The sequence below is a fragment of the Teleopsis dalmanni genome, chromosome 1 (genome assembly GCF_002237135.1).
Source record: "Teleopsis dalmanni isolate 2A chromosome 1, ASM223713v2, whole genome shotgun sequence".
NCBI classification, from domain to species: Eukaryota; Metazoa; Arthropoda; class Insecta; order Diptera; family Diopsidae; genus Teleopsis; species Teleopsis dalmanni.
Genome location: NC_051846.1, coordinates 171941045 through 171958918, shown reverse-complemented (window position 1 = coordinate 171958918; position 17874 = coordinate 171941045). Strand labels below are relative to the sequence as shown.

At 26.8% G+C, this 17874-nt stretch overlaps 1 protein-coding gene across 1 annotated transcript; it reads right to left on the bottom strand.

The window, feature by feature from the left end:
* Positions 1-422: 422 nt before the first annotated feature.
* Positions 423-17851, bottom strand: LOC119666716. The gene is made up of 6 exons (XM_038075999.1): positions 17632-17851; positions 16103-16466; positions 4267-4446; positions 4007-4190; positions 3770-3934; positions 423-515 (listed from the first exon to the last, which is right to left on the bottom strand). The coding sequence occupies exons 1-6, from the start codon at positions 17849-17851 to the stop codon at positions 423-425; spliced, it is 1206 nt and encodes a 401-aa protein (XP_037931927.1).
* Between the last annotated feature and the right edge of the window lie 23 nt (positions 17852-17874).

Below are 17874 nucleotides of genomic sequence, written 5' to 3'. Positions count from 1 at the left end.
AATATTTCATTTTTGTTTTTGTTTATTTAAAGTTTTGAATTGAATTTTTTAGAATATCAAAAGTAAATAAATAGAGTAAAAAACGTATTTGAATGAAAAACATGAAGAAATAAACCAGAAAGAAAGAAAAGAAAGAGAGTAGAAACATCATTACAATCAAATATATTAAAGTTCAATAAATAGAAGTTTGGCAAATTCAATGAAGATGGAAATTTTCCATTTATTTTGATATATTTTTAGTTTTTCTTTTTTTTTTTTTTTGTAATTCAAGAGATATGCTTTAAGTAGTAATTAAATAAAATGACATAAAATTCTGTTCAGTAGTTAAACTTTCAACATAACATATGCATTACATACATACATTAAACATATATTGATAACATTTATAAAAAAAAGAGCATAACGATATTAATTGTAATTATTTAAGTACCAGGCGCATCATAGACGGTTGATAAGTCTATTTTAAATGAACCCACAAGCGTACCAGAACGTAGAAACTTCCTTGATTGTATGACCTGATATGTTCATTAAGTTAAGGGTAATAATAAAAATTTTTTAATATTTCTTAGTTTGTTAATATAAGTATTTGTTTCTAATTTTTTGAAATAAATGTGTGATTTATAAGGAAATTTTAATTAAATTAATGACTTGATTTTATAAAGATTTAAAATATTTCTTAAGAATAATAAATCGATATAAGACAGATAATATAAAAGAGAATTTTAAAAACCATGTAACATCAGTTAATAATTATATAGAAACCTATGATTTTTTGAAAGAAAACATCTTCAAGCAGTATGTGATAGAATATTATGACAACATGACTTTTAGTTAATAAATCAGAATGGTTTTTTTACATGGATTGGATGGTTTAAGTGAAGGCAGAGTTCCAACAGTAGTCCAATTACCATTTTGTTATAACAGACTTTGATATGCGACTCCAAGTAAAGACTTTATTTTAAGAATTCATATTTATGATATCCGTTAAACAAATTAGTCCGTAGACAACTGCAGTGGAATGTATCAATCTTCTCAGACCTACATATCAGCAAAGGAATATTCAGTTATTTCTTTTACAACATCTTTCTTCTAACTGCTGCAGTTCTGATTGTACAAAATCTGGAATTTTCTACAGTGACTACAGTAGAAGTTCTGCGATAAAGTCAATCTGCTAAAGGAGTTGAAAGCCCTATCTCAGACAGCTCACAATATAAACGGTTTTTTGAAAAGTTTTGAAAGTAAATGTGAAATAGTCTTAATTTTTTAATAAAATTAGTCAAAATAGTCTACCGCAACTTCAACACAATTATTTCAGGGATCCTTTAATAATTTTATACCATGTCCGTAATGATTTTTCGGAAGCTTTGCAATATACTGTTCCACCCTTTCCATGAAGGAATAGGTTCAAATTTTTGAAGAAGAAAAAGCTAGACGGATCCAGATCTGGGAAATATGGTGTGTGTTCAAGCAATTCGTATAAATTTTTTTGCCGATGTTTCTGACTTTATCTGCTTAGAGCTGAATAATTAACTTCAGTCCACTACAAAGGTTTTTTAGTTAAGGATCATGATGGTAGATTCAGGTCTCATCCATAGTTATAAAACGACAAACAAAATTAATTTTACTCTGCTCAAAATGCTGCAGGTTACTACGAATAATTTCTTTTCAATTCAATTTTTATTGAATTCTTAATGAATACGGTACTAACTTTCTGAATAGCTTCTACATACGTAATTCTTTTTTAGAAATATAGACTAGTCGTTCGTCTGAAACTCCAATGGTTTAAGTAATTTTGAGCTTATTCAAATTTGTATCTCTACGAATACTGTCGTGGATTTTGTCAATGATTTATGGTATTGTTGCACTTTTTGGACGGTCACTAGGTGGTTCATTTTTAATAGTTGTACGCAGACGTTTAAACTCTATAATCCATCGATGAATAGTTGGAAATGAAGTTGGAAATGAATTTATGTTACCATTTTAAGAAATCACTGATACGTCAGCTTCAAATGGGTTGTAAAAAGAATTAAATTCACAGATCGAAATTATCATCTGTATATTCAGATAAAAGATGAAATGTCAAAATGGCCTGTATATAAGTCAACCTGTATATAAAGTATTGGATGAAGTGTTATCATTATTGTATTGAATTCAATAGTGTTTAGTTCAAAAGCGAGAAAATAAATGTTGAACATTTTAAAATATGTTATCATTATTCGATTGTTTTATCAAAAATTCCAGATATTATGTATATCATATATTGAGGTATATTGATTTATAAGTCTTTTCTAAAACAAAATTTTAATTTAATATCTAAAGTTCAATTCAATGCCTTAAGGATTTTTAACGTAACAGTGATTTAAATAGAACGAAAAGAGACATTTTGTTAATAAATGAATACAAGAGGTAAAAAATATAATTGATATTTTTTTTCTTTCTCTCTCTCCATAGCCAAAGTAATACTTTCTTTTGAAGTCAATAAAAAAAAATAAATTTATATTAATTTTTATATTCCTAGACATTTTTGTGTAAACTATTAACTTTTATCATATTATTAAGATTTTTTAATTATTTTTATTACTAACTATTCTAAAAATAAGTAATTCATTTAGAAATTCATTAAGAAATCAATTTTAATTTCTTGATAATAAGTAATTTAAAATTTTAGGTATTATGACAAAAAAACTATCTTCAAATAGAAATGTAATTAATAGGCATTGTACAATTTTTACCTACATATTTTTTAATAACCGACTTTTTAGTTTGGAGAAATTAAAAGCGTTTTTTTCAACCTTTGAACTATGCAGTCAATTTTTCCATCAAACATTACGTTTTCAAGGTAAAGCACTTCTACTCGTATGTGTAAGAAGATTATTGACGATTATTATAGCTAATCGTTGATTACTCAAACCATTAAGTTTTCTTCTTTTGTAAATGAAACAAAACACAATTCAGTAATTGTGCTTGGCAGGTGACTAATTAATTTAATAATTATAACTTGAAATCAAATATCCTTCCGCATATACAATTCCCAGTCACGTTTGCAATAGTTGAGTTATCAGAAAATGAGAAAAGGTAGCTGTACTGGGAGCAAAACTTATTGATTTATGCGTTCAACTAATTTGTTGAAGATTTTTATAATGAAGTTGATGGCTTTCTTTCAAAGAATAGAAAATGTCATTTAAAAAGTTTGTGGCAATAAATAAATAAAACCAATTAAGGACTTGGCCTTTACTAATTAGTTAAGCCAGAAGTTAAGTTTTGTTTTCCCAGAACTTGTAACTTTTCAAGCTGTTCGATTAAGTGACCTATACAATATTTATGCTTTAAATTAGTGGCTTTCTTGGAATTTTTATTAAAATTATATTTACTTAAAAATTTGATACAGTTCAAAGTGATGTTAAAGTATACATTTGCTTTTATTTACGAAGTTGTGATTTTATAATTAAGAATTTGAAAAGTTTGCGGCTTATGATATTATCAGTCAAATTCTATTTACTTAGGGACCTGCCATTATTTCGCAATAGTTTTTTTTTTAAATGTTAACATTTAATCCTTCCTGTATTGTCTTGTGGCATTATTAACTAATTTTTTGCCGTACTGTCTGCAAGCAGCATCCCTAATCGACACCAGTAAAAACAGACTAAAACACAAACTTTTGTCGGTTATAAGCTCATTCAGGTGTCTCCTTGCCTAAGGACACATTTGTTTAAATGTGTGTGCGTGTGGAGGTGTGGTTGTGTACATTTAAACTGCTGAAGTAATTTACCAAAATATACCAAGTTGGAGCTCCACTTTTGTAATTTGTTTTAATTGAATAATTACAATGTTTGTGGATAATTAGTTTCATTTCGCAAACAAACTTACTTACCGACAACGTTATAATTTTATCGAATAACATGACTGGTGGCATATGGAAATCAAAAACAAAATACTGTAAATATAAATTTTTATTAGTGACATTAAGATTTGTTGCTTAGGTAATAAATAGGCAATCTTAAATTACCTCATTATAGTAAGGACAATTTGTGCTCTCCTTCACACTTGTGTATTTTTTTTGATCTCCGACTTGTATGCAAACTACAGGATCCATATTTAAGCCTGGTAATTGTCGTGCTTCAATTATTGTGATGCATACTTGAAAATCTTGAGATTTCAAATGGTCCGCTGTGCGTGTCATTGCCTTAATCCTTTTCAAATGAAATGATACGAAAAAGATTAAATATTTTTGGCAATTCCAATGAAAGCATTGGTACTTCAATTTACATTTTGCCTTGATCGAAATGTTGCAACTCTTCCATATCACTTGATTGATTCGATTGTTCACTGTCAACTGCACCAGGTGTACCACTTAATAGTTGACGTTGTTGTTGGGCATCATCAGTTTCACCTTCAGTGGCAGTTGTCGTTGCCAGTGTGCCGTCAGTTTCGAATATTAATGGAGATCTATTTACACAAAAGGACATAAAATTCAAAAAAGTTATACATAAATTTACGAATTTGCACGTACATTAAGGCAAATGTAAGGCAAGAAAATTTATATTATGCATTAATGGAATATTGAAGGAAAGATTGGTCCGCAAAATAAACAAATATAAAATATATATAAGTATGCAAAAATTTATATGTTGGTCATAGATTTATGTACCTTTACAAAGGTTTATGAGAATAAAACTTCGTTTAAAGTTTGAGAATTACACGCGTATGTCAGCACTAATAGGTTAATATTATTCTATAAATCTAATATAAATTAGTTTCGTCTAATAAGGTGCACAATTAATATAAATCAGATAAAAATTTAGCTTTCCAAATAACAGTTTCTTATCTCAAGTCCTGTTGTGCTTATGTTTTATAATTCATAATTTGCAATTTATGCTGTCGTACATAAGTTGTCTGCAAATTAATCCTGCTGAAAATAATGAAATGCGAATTTTTACAAATGCGGATTAGAAGTTCTTAGTCCTACTTTTTGTCGTTAAGATATAAAATGTCATCCTTACGGTTGTTATTATATATTTTTTGGTAACAACTTTTGTGACATTAATTTAAATTATATTTTTTTATGCTTACAAGCAAAATTCTGTTAAGGATTTTATGACGTATAGCAATATACATTAAATGTACTCTTATTTCTCATTACAAGGACTATAAGGATGTGTATATAAGTTCTGTTGATTATTTTGTGTTTTGAATTGTCTAAAATCATTAGACAAATATTTGGATTCGGTAGTTGATTTTGATGTTATTGGTTATCGGATATCATCTCATTATTATTTTTGTTCTTAAAGTACTTAAAAGATATCCGTAATTGCTTTGTGTGTTGTTGTTGCTTTTTCAACAATTTTCAAATATGTGTTTTTTGGATATTAAATATAATAAATTTAACAGTGGTTAAATGAGTAAGAAGTTTGTTTAATTTCTATATATGTAACTTTCGCTTAGTTACGAAAAAAATTTAAATAAATATAACAATTAAAAGAATAAATATAAGAAATTAAATACCCCAAATAAAATTCATTATTATCAAAATTCTGAAAAAAAAATTAACGATTTAATTTATGAATTTTAAAGAAGTTCTAAGAAGTTAGTATATTTTAGGCTCTTTTTAAAACAATTAGGGTTTTCAACATAATTTATTACATGAGATTAGATAATTATATAATATTCTTATTATTATATAATTAAAAGAGGGTAGAAGAATAATTACTTTAAACACAATTAAATTTTAAAGAAAAATAATTCTCTTCTAATACCTTAAATTGGTTTATTACTACAAACGCCTTATGTTCTCGATGAAATATGGTAAGGCTACCGTTACTGACATAGAATTTATTTACTTTTATACGACTCTGCTACTATGGTTAATAGATTTTTATCATATGTAAGGACATTATTTACTAATCGATGTGGATGTTCTATACATACAGTAGATATAATTGTAACGAATCAGTTCATATCGTTAGATCCCCGATAGATCCCCATTATAATATAATTTATAGATAAGACTCTGCAAAATTACTGCCAAGAGAATATAGTTCATACTACTTCTTGGGACAATCATGGGCATATAGTAAAATCCGCAATTTAGTTACATTCATAAGATTAATTGTGGAATAGTTTACTTAAACTTAAAATTTTTTCAACTAAGATGTAATCTTTGTTATTTTCAAACTTTGGGCTAATTAAATTAGGAAAGAACATTCACTGAAACCGAGCAGATTCTATAAAAATATTAGTCTATAATACATCTTAAGTAGTATCCCTTCTTTATCTACTTTTACTCTTTACTTATATATTTACTTCGTGTAGTTTTAAAACGCTAATTAAATAGAAATGGTAAGTGAATGGAATAATAGAAATAACTTTTAGTACACAAATGTGTCAAATCCAATGCTTCAGTCCATTGATCTGGATTTAACATAGTAATTCCAATGGGAATTTATTTCATAGTTTTTTCAGTAAACTGTATGGCAATAAAAACTGTATAGTTAAGAGCCTATATGACTGATTTTTAAACGTTAATATTATTCTATATTCAGATAGTCAGGCAGTTAAAAAATTTATTCAATCCTAGACCAATGATTCCAAGTTGGTCATAAACTGTTAATATCACATATATGAGTTATCTACTAAATATAAACTAAAATTTGTCTGTATACCTGATTATTAGAAATTCGATTTAAACGAAACTGCTGATAAGTTTATGGAAAAGAATCAACCTTCTTCGTTCATAAGATGTGATGTTTTTTGCAGAATATCCACTTGTCAGATTGGTCCAATAATTGAAAACATCGAATATCAAATAACCAATTCGAGCCAACAACAAAAGTTCTAAATAAGTCTAAGCTAAAATTGAACACTGAACCAGATCACATTGATTTTCTAGTAACTGTGAAAGATGGACCTAATGGACACTGACACCTGCAGATACTGTAAAGAGAGAAACTTCTTCTTCATAAGATGGATCTGAAAATGAGTCCAGTACCTTTATTCGACTTCTACTGAACAAAGTGTTGTTCAGAATATGGAAGAGTGATAGTACAATAGATCTTATAGGGCGCTTAGTATGATAGTATAATAATAATGTATGTATAATTTCTTTTTTTAATAATATGTAAAATAATTATATATAATTATAAAATAATAATATGCATTAATAACACATATAAGAAAAATATATTCTAATACAATAAAAATATTAGAACTTAGTAAACATTTATACTGAATACATAAATAAATTTACGTATGTTAATATAAATAATTTTTAACATAATTGTTTTGTATTTATTTTTTGTTAAAAATTTGTTTAATTTAGTATTTATTTACTTAATATTTGTCAAAATTAATTAATATAAATTGTTTCTATTTTTTTTTTAATTTCTACTTGTAAGTAGGATTTTACTGTATTTATATTTTTTGAGAGATAAAAAATGGTTTATTTAATTTATTTTTTAAACAAATAAACATTAAATAAGTTTTTTTTTTAATTTATATCTTTGGAGTGTAAAATTTAGCTTAATTATTTAAATTCTTTTTTAAATAAATAAGCATCTTATATAATAAATATACATATATAAAAAAATCATTTAAGTAAACCATTTTGTTATTCGTTAAAAAATTAAAATAATAAAGTTAACTATTTTATAGCTTCAAATAAAGGTAAAAGGTATTTCTTTTTGAAATTACCCACAATAAAATGAAATGTTTACAAACGCCCCATCATTTACAAAAGTTTACCATCAACTATATTTTAACGCTTGCAAATGTAGGAGGAACTCGACATGCGATTAAAATGCATCTAAAGGACATTTAAGTAAACGCGCTTGCTGTGGTGTGTAATTAAGGCTGAAATGCATAAAGCATGTAGCATAAGCGGCAAGGAGTTTTAAAGGTGGTACCAGTGTAATTTGAGGAAAAGTATTTCAATTATTTAGTAGCTCAAACCATAATTTTATATTCGCTTCAACAAATCGATTTAAAAGAGATATTTAGTTTCAGGACGCTTTACACTTTTTTCCAATAAAAATATTACTTCTTATTGATATAAAAAATTAATTTAAAAATATTCATTATTATAAAATATATAAAATTTATTAAATTTACAGTTTTCATTAAATTTTTATTAATAATTTTGTTGAACTAAATATAGTTACTCATACGCCCCGTTAACCTACATAAAAACCTATAATATGGTTATTGTTATTCTAAGTTAAGTGTCAGTCTCTGTCGCTATTTTTCTCTCTCTATTAATTATGATAATTAACAGTCTTAAATAAGTTTTTAATTATTTTTTAAATTATATGTTGAAATGAATTTTATTATAATGGATAACGTTATCCATTTCGTGGTTAAAATTTGGCAGCACTGTTTCGGCGACATATCTTACAGAAAACTATCATTAAAGACATTATGCATTTAACTAAAAGTTTGCTATTTTAAAAAAGAAAAACTCTTATAACGGCTAAATGTGTTAGAATTGTAAAAAATTAATAAGAAAAATGGGCAAATTTCTAGTATAGAATTTTCTTCAGTAATGAGACTCATCATTTTTCGCAACTAAATGTTAAAACTCTAAGATATCTGCATTTGGTGTTTAGTCTGGAGTTGTAATATACTTATATTTTTAGAAAACAAAAAAGACGTCACATAAACCGCCAATTCTTAATGCTACAGCCACATGATTACTAACTTTTTTTGGCTTAAAATAGAAGATATAGATGTGAAAAATAGATGGTTTCAACAGAATGGTTCTACAGGTCACACAATATCTCCTGTTTAGACTTTGCATCGTGAGAAATTTTATGAAGATTTTTAAATGATTGAGGTTTTTCGGAAAACCTTTTTGTGTTGTGCTCGAAATTTAATAAAAATTTTAAAAATTTTGAAGTTTTTTCAACAAAATCAATTTTAACTATTATAATTTTTAAGTCTATTTAAGTGCAAAAACATATTGAAAATTTGTTAATATTGAAGCTGTGCTATATTAAACTGATACTGTTTGGATACATCATTTTTACTACTATTGGTGTTTTTTGAGTGTGAGATTTTTCCATGATGTTTTTTATTTTATATGTCTCAGTTAACATTGGAAATAAATCCCACTCTCATATTATATTTTCCAATCCTTAGAGTATCTAAGATAATCTAAGTAAACAAAGTGGTAGTGTACAAAGAGGGTATCAAAATATAATTTTGAATAAACCGACATTTATATTGGGTGTACTTAGTTTTTATTTAAACATACAATATTTTTTGAGATTTTTCTACATCTGTATTTTGAGCATATCATATAAATATACATTAGTAAAATCTGAATAAAACTTGATTACTTTTAATATAAAATCCAATAATTTAATTAAATAATTATTGTGTTGATAATTATTGTTCTTTTTTTTGAATTTTTTATATAAATTATGTATAATATTAAAATTTCCTAATATGAGATAAAGTAATACAACAGCTTAATTCTCACGGTTCTTAAATTTCAGCAACGAATTTCATAATTCGTTGTTATAATTTCATAAAATTGAAATATATTTATTTTGTATATTTGCTATGTAGAAAAATAAGTACATTAATATTACAAAATATAAATATTTAACAAACATCTGCATATTACATATCAGCATCATGAAATTATTTCGACTTATTTTCATTAAAAACTGGCTGATGCTGATGTACGTTACTCAAATTTTCGTAGAATCCTGACATGTCGGAATGAGATTTAATGTCAAAATCACAGTTGCATTTAAAGGCTTTAAAACATTTTCAAGACAACTCAAAAGAAAAGAAAATTACTTAAAATATGGTAAATATTTTTCGTGATAGCATTTTTACCTATTATTTAAGATAATATTTTTATTTCAAAAAAATATTTTTATAAAATAGATTCACCCAAAAAAAAATGTGTAGCCTAGCAAATCACACAGATTTTTTTTTGTTGATATACAGACGTCTTCAGGCATAATGTATTTTCAACTCAATAGAGAATTTTGTATACAAATATGTATCTATATCTATTATTGCATAAGAATTTATCTAATAAATGTACTTACAGAAATAATTTTTTTTTTTGGCAAGATATTATGGAACAGTTAAATACAAAGTGCTATCTACTGAAATAAATACAGAAAAATAATTTCATATTTTTATACTTGAAAATAATTTCTAGGAAGGATGTTAAAATCTTTTTTAAGCTTTTGTCACTTTTTTTTGCAAACGTAAATGTTTTCTAGCTTCAACTCAAAAATTTAATTAAAATTATTACCAAAAAATGCCACTCAAAAATATAAGAAAAAAAAATGAGACAGTTTTGTTTGCTATATTCTGAACAGTATTTGCATTTAATAAGGATTAAGAAAACATTTTGTTTTGTTGTGAACGCGAAACGTAAAGATGCTGCAGGACATACGCAAATATAATCCTTACTCCGACAATTTTGGTGGTAGCAACAGCTTCTAGGTTGCAAGGTTATATCTGATCAAGTAATATTATAGGTTCATTTCGTATTGCGGTTAAAACGAGGGTATGTCAAGCCGTCAAAATAGAGGTTAAAATACAAAGTCTTAAGTAATTGAAAAGTTTGGCTTTTGAGTAAGAAAACAATGAATTTAAATTCATATCCATACATAAAAAAATGAAGTGTCGACTTTCCAAGTTAACAGTTGCTGGCTTATGATAACCCCTTTTCCCCTGCCAACACAGTTGAAGCACGTACGGTGCCAGTATTTAATGATGTGGTTGCATAAATTGAAGGCATTTCTACGTGCCAAAAAATTCCTCACCAACATTCAAATAATGAGCTGCCCTACTAGTCAAACTAAGCTAAACACTGGTTTTTGGCTTGACTGAAATGCAATGTTTCAAAAATATTTCACTCTGAAATTTTTTCTTTATTTTATGAAATATTTACAAGCAACGTGTGACTGAAAATATGTGTGCACTTGTATCCACATACTTGACTTTGGCATCTGAAACGTGAAAAACAATGTTTGTAGATACTTCAACGCTGTCGTACAAGGATCGAAAGCACTCTCAAAAGTGTGTTTGATACTACAAGCTACTGGGGTTTGTGAAACTGAGAATCAAATAGAACGAAATAGAAAAACAATCTAAAATAATTCTTTCTACAAAAAAAAAAAAACAGAAATTTGGAATTTAATATTTAATATAATATGTAGTTAAATATTTGTAAAATATCTGCTTTGTTTCTTTATACTTTTCCTATAATCCTTTCTGTTGGAAGTAATTTTATGAAATGTTTTTGTAACCTGAAATAAAGATAGCTAGAATTTTAAAATATTGAAGCTCAAGCTGTACTAAAGGTAGTTAAGGAAGTAAGCAAAATTTTCTAGTTGTTTTAAAGCGAGTAATAAGCTAGAGATACATAGCACACAAAAAAATTTTTTTTCAAAAGAATATTTGATTACACAAAGTTAAATAGTCATCTATTAACCACAGATATGCATGCTGTGTCTATGTGGTAAGGAAGAAGTTAACAATGGATATTATTATCGTTAAATAGAAATTTATATACATTGCTTGCCGATTCAAATCATTATTTAGTTTTAAATACTAATGATAGAAAAATAAATAGAAGCTGATGAATATTAATAATGATATAAATCTAAGCCTAAAAAAAATGGTTAAGATGTTTACTAATCGCCAGAAAATGTTAAGAAATACAGAAATTATGCTATACACATACATAAGATAATAGGTTAGGTTAGATTAACACTTACACTTAAAGATAACTACAGCTCTTTTTAAATGATTTGTTTTTTATAAATGGAATTAAGTAAATCCCATAAATTTTTTTCATAACTCCTTATAGGCCAATAAAAAAGAATGTCTCAGATATAAGAGCAGCTTCCTCTATAGTTTTAAACAAAAACAAAAACAGATTGAAGATTCCATGCCCACTTCAGCACAGCAACTCTTGCACAGTACTAGTAATAGAGTAATAATACATCAACCGTAAGCACACGCAGTGCTGGTTTGCTGAAACCTAAAATAGATCTCGTTCTTTTCTTCACAGTCATGTATGTTACTAAAGGTAATATGAGATAAATTCATCTGTACTACTAAAAACTTTTTACATTGGTATTTGGATTGAGGTATCAATCTCATTTATATTCACTTCGAAATTTGTTCAGGCCATCTTGTCTAGTTTGTTCTCTTTATATCTCTATCCAGGAATATAGAAATAACTGTTTTAATGACCAGTGTTTGGTCATTAAAACAATGTAAAATTTTAATTTAACCCATGTAAAAAAAAACTATAAATTTTGAAGATATAATTAAATTACCAAATATATAAACTTAAAACGTATTATTTAAAAAAACTACTGATTTTATATAATAAAGTGCTCTAGGTATGCTTCAAATTATTTGAAATGTTGAACAAGCAAATGAAAGCTAATAAATTCACAAGAAGCTTACTAGAAGAGGTCATACAAGTAATAAATTTACTAGACTAAAACACTTTAATGCTTTTGTCTGGAAAATTTGCAATTTTAATAATGACCAGAGCCATAGAAATACAGTCGTCCTCATGGCCTGCACACGACTGTGAAAATAATTGCTAAAATAAAACTCATACGCCCCATTGTGCCATTTGATAGGGAGAAGTCATACACAATTAAAGTTGTTGCAACAGATGCTACGAATGACTTGAAGACAATTCCAATGTCATCCAATTAAAAATGAATAGAATTTTGTTATTAGAAAATTCAATTATTATTTTATACAAAGAGAGATTATTGTGAGAAACGGAAATTCCAAATAGAAATTATTAACTGTTATGAAAGTATTGACTGTAACCCAAGGTAACTGAGTGCATCCATGAATGGAAAAAAAATGTTCAACCTGTGTGCATTGATTGATGTTTAACTTCTAAAAATACACAGAAAAAATGTATGTACACGTAATGTACCAGATACAGCATGGCGGCAAATGGCTAAAATTACTATACACATATCTGTAGTTGCGTCGAGATATTGTATCTTGTCCTACGTACTCATAGCTACATGTTCATTTTTATTAACCATATCAAGTGCACATGTGTTCACAGTCTCATACGTTTGTATAAAAAAATATATAAAAAAAACTTTCTTTATTTATGTTCGGTATGTTTTTATAGCATGCGGTGAGCGTTACTTGTCACTTTTAACGCCTATAAATTACTGTTTGGGGTCAAAAAATAATTTATAGTAAATATAGCAACTAATTGCGGAAAGCTACTATCAATACGAAATTTTTTGTTATTTAAAAGGAATTTTATTGAAATCAACTATTTAATTTTTTAACATATTTATGAAACAAAGTTAATTTACTTTAATTAGTTTGAAAGTTAAGGGTTAACCGAGTCTATATATTATTAATAAAATGCTTGTTGTTTTTATTAATTTCACAGATATTGAATTATTACAGTCGCAAAAAGTTAAAAACGTGGAAAATTTGTATTATTACTTAATTATAATCTATACACACATATATATGTATATATTTATATACTTGATAAAAAAACATATATGGATATTTTTATTTCTCGCCCTGTCCATAAAATAATAAAAGCGAAATTATATGCATATAATTATTTATGCACTTGAGATAAACAACGTGTATGGATATATTTATTTCTTGTGCTATTTATTCCTTTTCATATAGGATATTATTATCTCTATTTATAATATAACAATTACAAACTTATAAAATAAGAATATATATAGTTCAATATATGTGTTATAGCTAATATTTTTATTAGCATAAAAACTTCCTTTAAATATCCTTTAAAACGATTTAAGTGCTAATGTGATATGTAAATTTTAATATATTTACAGTTCTAAACATTAAAAAAGGATATTATTTTTCCATGATTTATTGTCTAATTAAACTCACACGGAGGGATGCATTTTCAATATTTTCAACACGCATAGTCTCAAAAAAACCCATTCAAAAAACTCTTCAGTTACTAATATCCTTAAAATGACAAATTCCAATAATCCCTCACACATTACTTTTAATTCGTTAAACATCATTTTATTTGGTGCTTAACATCCTTCTATTGACATGAGCTCAAATGATAAGTCTAGGTTGATTTTTTTAAAATTTTGTAAATATTTTTATGGATAACCTGATTTTTCTTAATATTTGTATCAAACTCATTGGAGTTGTGCTTTTATCACATACAGTTTTTCTGAAATCGTCCACTCCCTTCTTCGTAATCGTATTAAAGAAGAAAATATAAACAGCTAAAATGAATTTTTTTAAATAATGCTTGGACCTAACATTAATAGATCTAAGTAGCGTTTATAAATAATTTGTGTTTGTAGAGAGTGTCAGTAGCTTTGTTCAAAAAGAAAATGGGCATGTTTGGAGTAATAAACAACCAACAAGGATACATCAGTTAATATTTTGCCCTAATAATTCATTTTTAGTCCTCATGAAGCCATACCACTGAAGCTGTGGAAGCTATTAGTTATGATTCCCTCAGACCCACTGTTTTTTTTGTAGACTTTTCTTTTATACACTATGTATCAGTTAAAGCTGAAAATGCAGTCTTCTTACAAATAATTAGTTTATTAATTTATTCAACACTATGAGAAACAAATCATATTAGAATCCGTGTAAGATAATTTTCATTACAGAAAAGCTAAATCCTAAGTCTTAAAAGAAAAGAACAGAAAACATGGTACATAAAGTTAGTTAGTCTCTTTAAATATTTCAAGCAAGAAACTAATCTATTGAATATTGATTTGTCGAATTACGGAAATCAATCAGGACATGATTACAAAATCTTAAAATAGTTGGTTAAACATATCATGCAATATAAGAAAAACAAAGACGAAATTATAATTCTGTTAAATTTAGTAAGTATTTATTTGGTTAAATAAAAAATGGAGATGGAGATATCACTAGATCAAATCCCTCTAAACATTTTTTGATCGTTTGGAGATAACTTGAAGTACCATTTTGTAAAGAAAAGGTTCGACCTATGGAGACTTCAATTTAAGTCTAATTTGCTCTCTAAACCCTGTTGAACTCTATTTAGTTTGATTTGTACAAAATTCAATTTAAAGAAGTTCGAGTTATGGAAATTAGACTGTACTTGTAACGATCAATAGCTAGCCTATTATAATAAACCAATAAAATTTATATTATAGAGTTAATATAAATAGTATTTTCTTAATATATAAATATTCTCTTCAAAAAATAGCTTCATAGTTACTTACAAAAATCTTTTTATTAGAAATTTAATATAAACAAGTCTTTTTTAATGTGTATAGATTCTCTACAAGAAATTGCTTGATCGATTTAAGCAACTTTTAGCTTAAAGGCTAACTGTTGGAATGACATTAGAACCGATAATCTAACATAGTAAATTCTTTTTGTCAGACAACTATACAACAAGTGTTTTTCGGTTTTCGACATTGGGTCTGGAATTTTTAAATATATTGCTGTTTATGTGAGTTATTAATTGTCTGATATTTTATTTTAAAAATATTTCAAATGGTCTGAATGCTTTCATTGATGCATTGAAAGTTCAATATGATAACGATATTTTTTCAAATATTTCAAGGATTTTATATTCATTTGTGTGATATCGTTTTAAAATCTTTTAAACTTAAATGACTTTTTTAAACTTAAATATTAAACTAAAAAACATTTAAACGTCTAAAGCATATACAAAAAAAATGTTCTGTCATCATTTTAGTTAATGTTTTGTTTTTAGTTAATGAGGTAATGTGTACATTTCATGTTCATTTAAACATTACTTTGTTTACTTCGTTTATTTACTCAAATTACAAATCTCAACTTCACATTGGTAGAAAACAAAATTGAAAATTAAATTCCACAAAAATCGAATTGTGAATTAAACTACTTTCACGGTATTTTAAACAAAACAAAAGTCAAGGGTACTTCTCGTTAACGCTTTGAGGCATTTGAAACATGAAAAATTTTTTAAAAATATAAATATTTTAAAGTACACAAGGTCCTTTGCAATAGCAATACATAGCTCATAAGCATTTGTTATTGGAAAAGCATGGCTAAACAAATATGAAGGTATTTTGACATTAAACGTACTGCAAAGCAAACTTACCTGCCCTCATCCTCGGTGCTACTATCGCGTGACTGTGTTTGTTGCCTACTCCGTCCTAAGCGCATTATATTTCTTACTGTGCGTAAAGACATTTTCTTTTCCTTGGGCAGTGGACTTCCGTTGCTACTGGCAATACCAGCAATATTTGTATCAACCGCCATTGCGTTAGCACTTGTTGATGCGGCCGCTGTTGGCGATTTGCCAAATTTGTCAAATTTTAATTCTGTTCTTTGGCGACTTGATGTTGAAGCGCCAGATTGTGCGGCCGACATGACACGTCTTAGTAAGTGGCGCTTCTTTTGGGATACAAAAGTATCGTTACCACTAGCGCCACTACTCCCAGTGGCCACATTGCCACCGGATTCTAAAACAAAATATGTATGGCTGATTAATGGAAGTTAATATATTTATTTTTTATTTAATTATTTATTTGATATTTGTAGTTATATATACATTATTATGATTTTGTTAAATTAAAATAATATTATTAATATTGTTTTTACTTAGATGACTTGGGTGACAAAATCAAATATATAAGGTAATATTAACCAAATATATCGTTTGTTACTATATCTATTTAAGCTGAAATTACTTATTGAAGTTTATGTTAATTTTAAATATTTATTATCTGGTATTTAAAAATATGTGAAACTATTTCCATTTTATTTTATTGAATTTTAATTTTTTTCATAAATAATTTATATCGCTATTATTTGTACATTATTTCGATATTTCTGTGAACTTTATCAATAATTTATGCACATTTAAGTGCTCCTTTTTGTGAAACAAAGCGCAAAGCGGATGCAAAAATATATAACATAAGTGGCATTGTATGTGGAGAGTTAAAACTATTTAAATGTTAAATAAATAAATATTTCATTTCCCAAAGATATATACACACGTAAATTATTATTGGGAATTTACAATAATATACTGAACTCAACTTTTTTCTTTTTTTATCTATCTGTGATTTAAGAAAAAAAATTTTATTTTCATTTAAATTAAATATTTTTTCAAATTATTTTTTAAACACTTTTAATTTCTAAATCCAGGTCTTGTATACTTCAACTTCATATTTATGCTTTAAATAAATTTTTTATTTAATTTATTTCATTATTTATTATTAAATCTTTCCTTGTAATATTGTTAATTAAATATGTAATTTACTTATGTCTACGAATATTCCATTTTTCGTTTGTAGAATTTTTTAATTTAAGTTTCGTTTGCATTTTATTAATATCTAATTTCATGAATTTTAGGTAAACTCAGATTTGCCCATTTATATGTAATCGTACACTTGCCAGAAACACATTAAATATTCTCTTTGAAATTTCTACCATATAATCATTTCTTTAAATATTACATTTCATCTATAAAAAATTATGTTTTCACTTTTACAGCCACTAATTTCGCTATAAAAATTCTATAAAGCAAACCTTAAACACTACATAACACTAACACAAAACACAAACGAGCAGAAAATTATTAAGTTTCCTTTTTTTATAATCTCATATGAAATAAATTTTCACCTCTATTCAGACTGCGCTCCAGGTTCGCTATGTTCTGTTCGATGTCAAGTAGCATCTGTTGATCATCATCCAAGCTGTGGCTGCTGCAGCTAATATTCTGTTGCTCCTGTATAGAACGTACCAAATTTGTCGGCTCAAAATTGCCAGCGGCGTCGTCAGGAGACGCATACTTTGCTTCAAATACCACAATTGCCTGCAAATACACCAAGGTAAAGAGCATTATATTGAGTACCAAAGTAATTA

Coding starts and splice junctions, on each gene's coding strand:
- LOC119666716 (XM_038075999.1), bottom strand. CDS start 17,851: ATGCTCTTTACCTTGGTGTATTTGCAGGCAATTGTGGTATTTGAAGCA. Junction 4,447..16,102: donor AGCACCGAGGATGAGGGCAG/GTAAGTTTGCTT, acceptor TTGTGTAAATAG/ATCTCCATTAATATTCGAAA. Junction 4,191..4,266: donor CATTTCGATCAAGGCAAAAT/GTAAATTGAAGT, acceptor TCATTTGAAAAG/GATTAAGGCAATGACACGCA.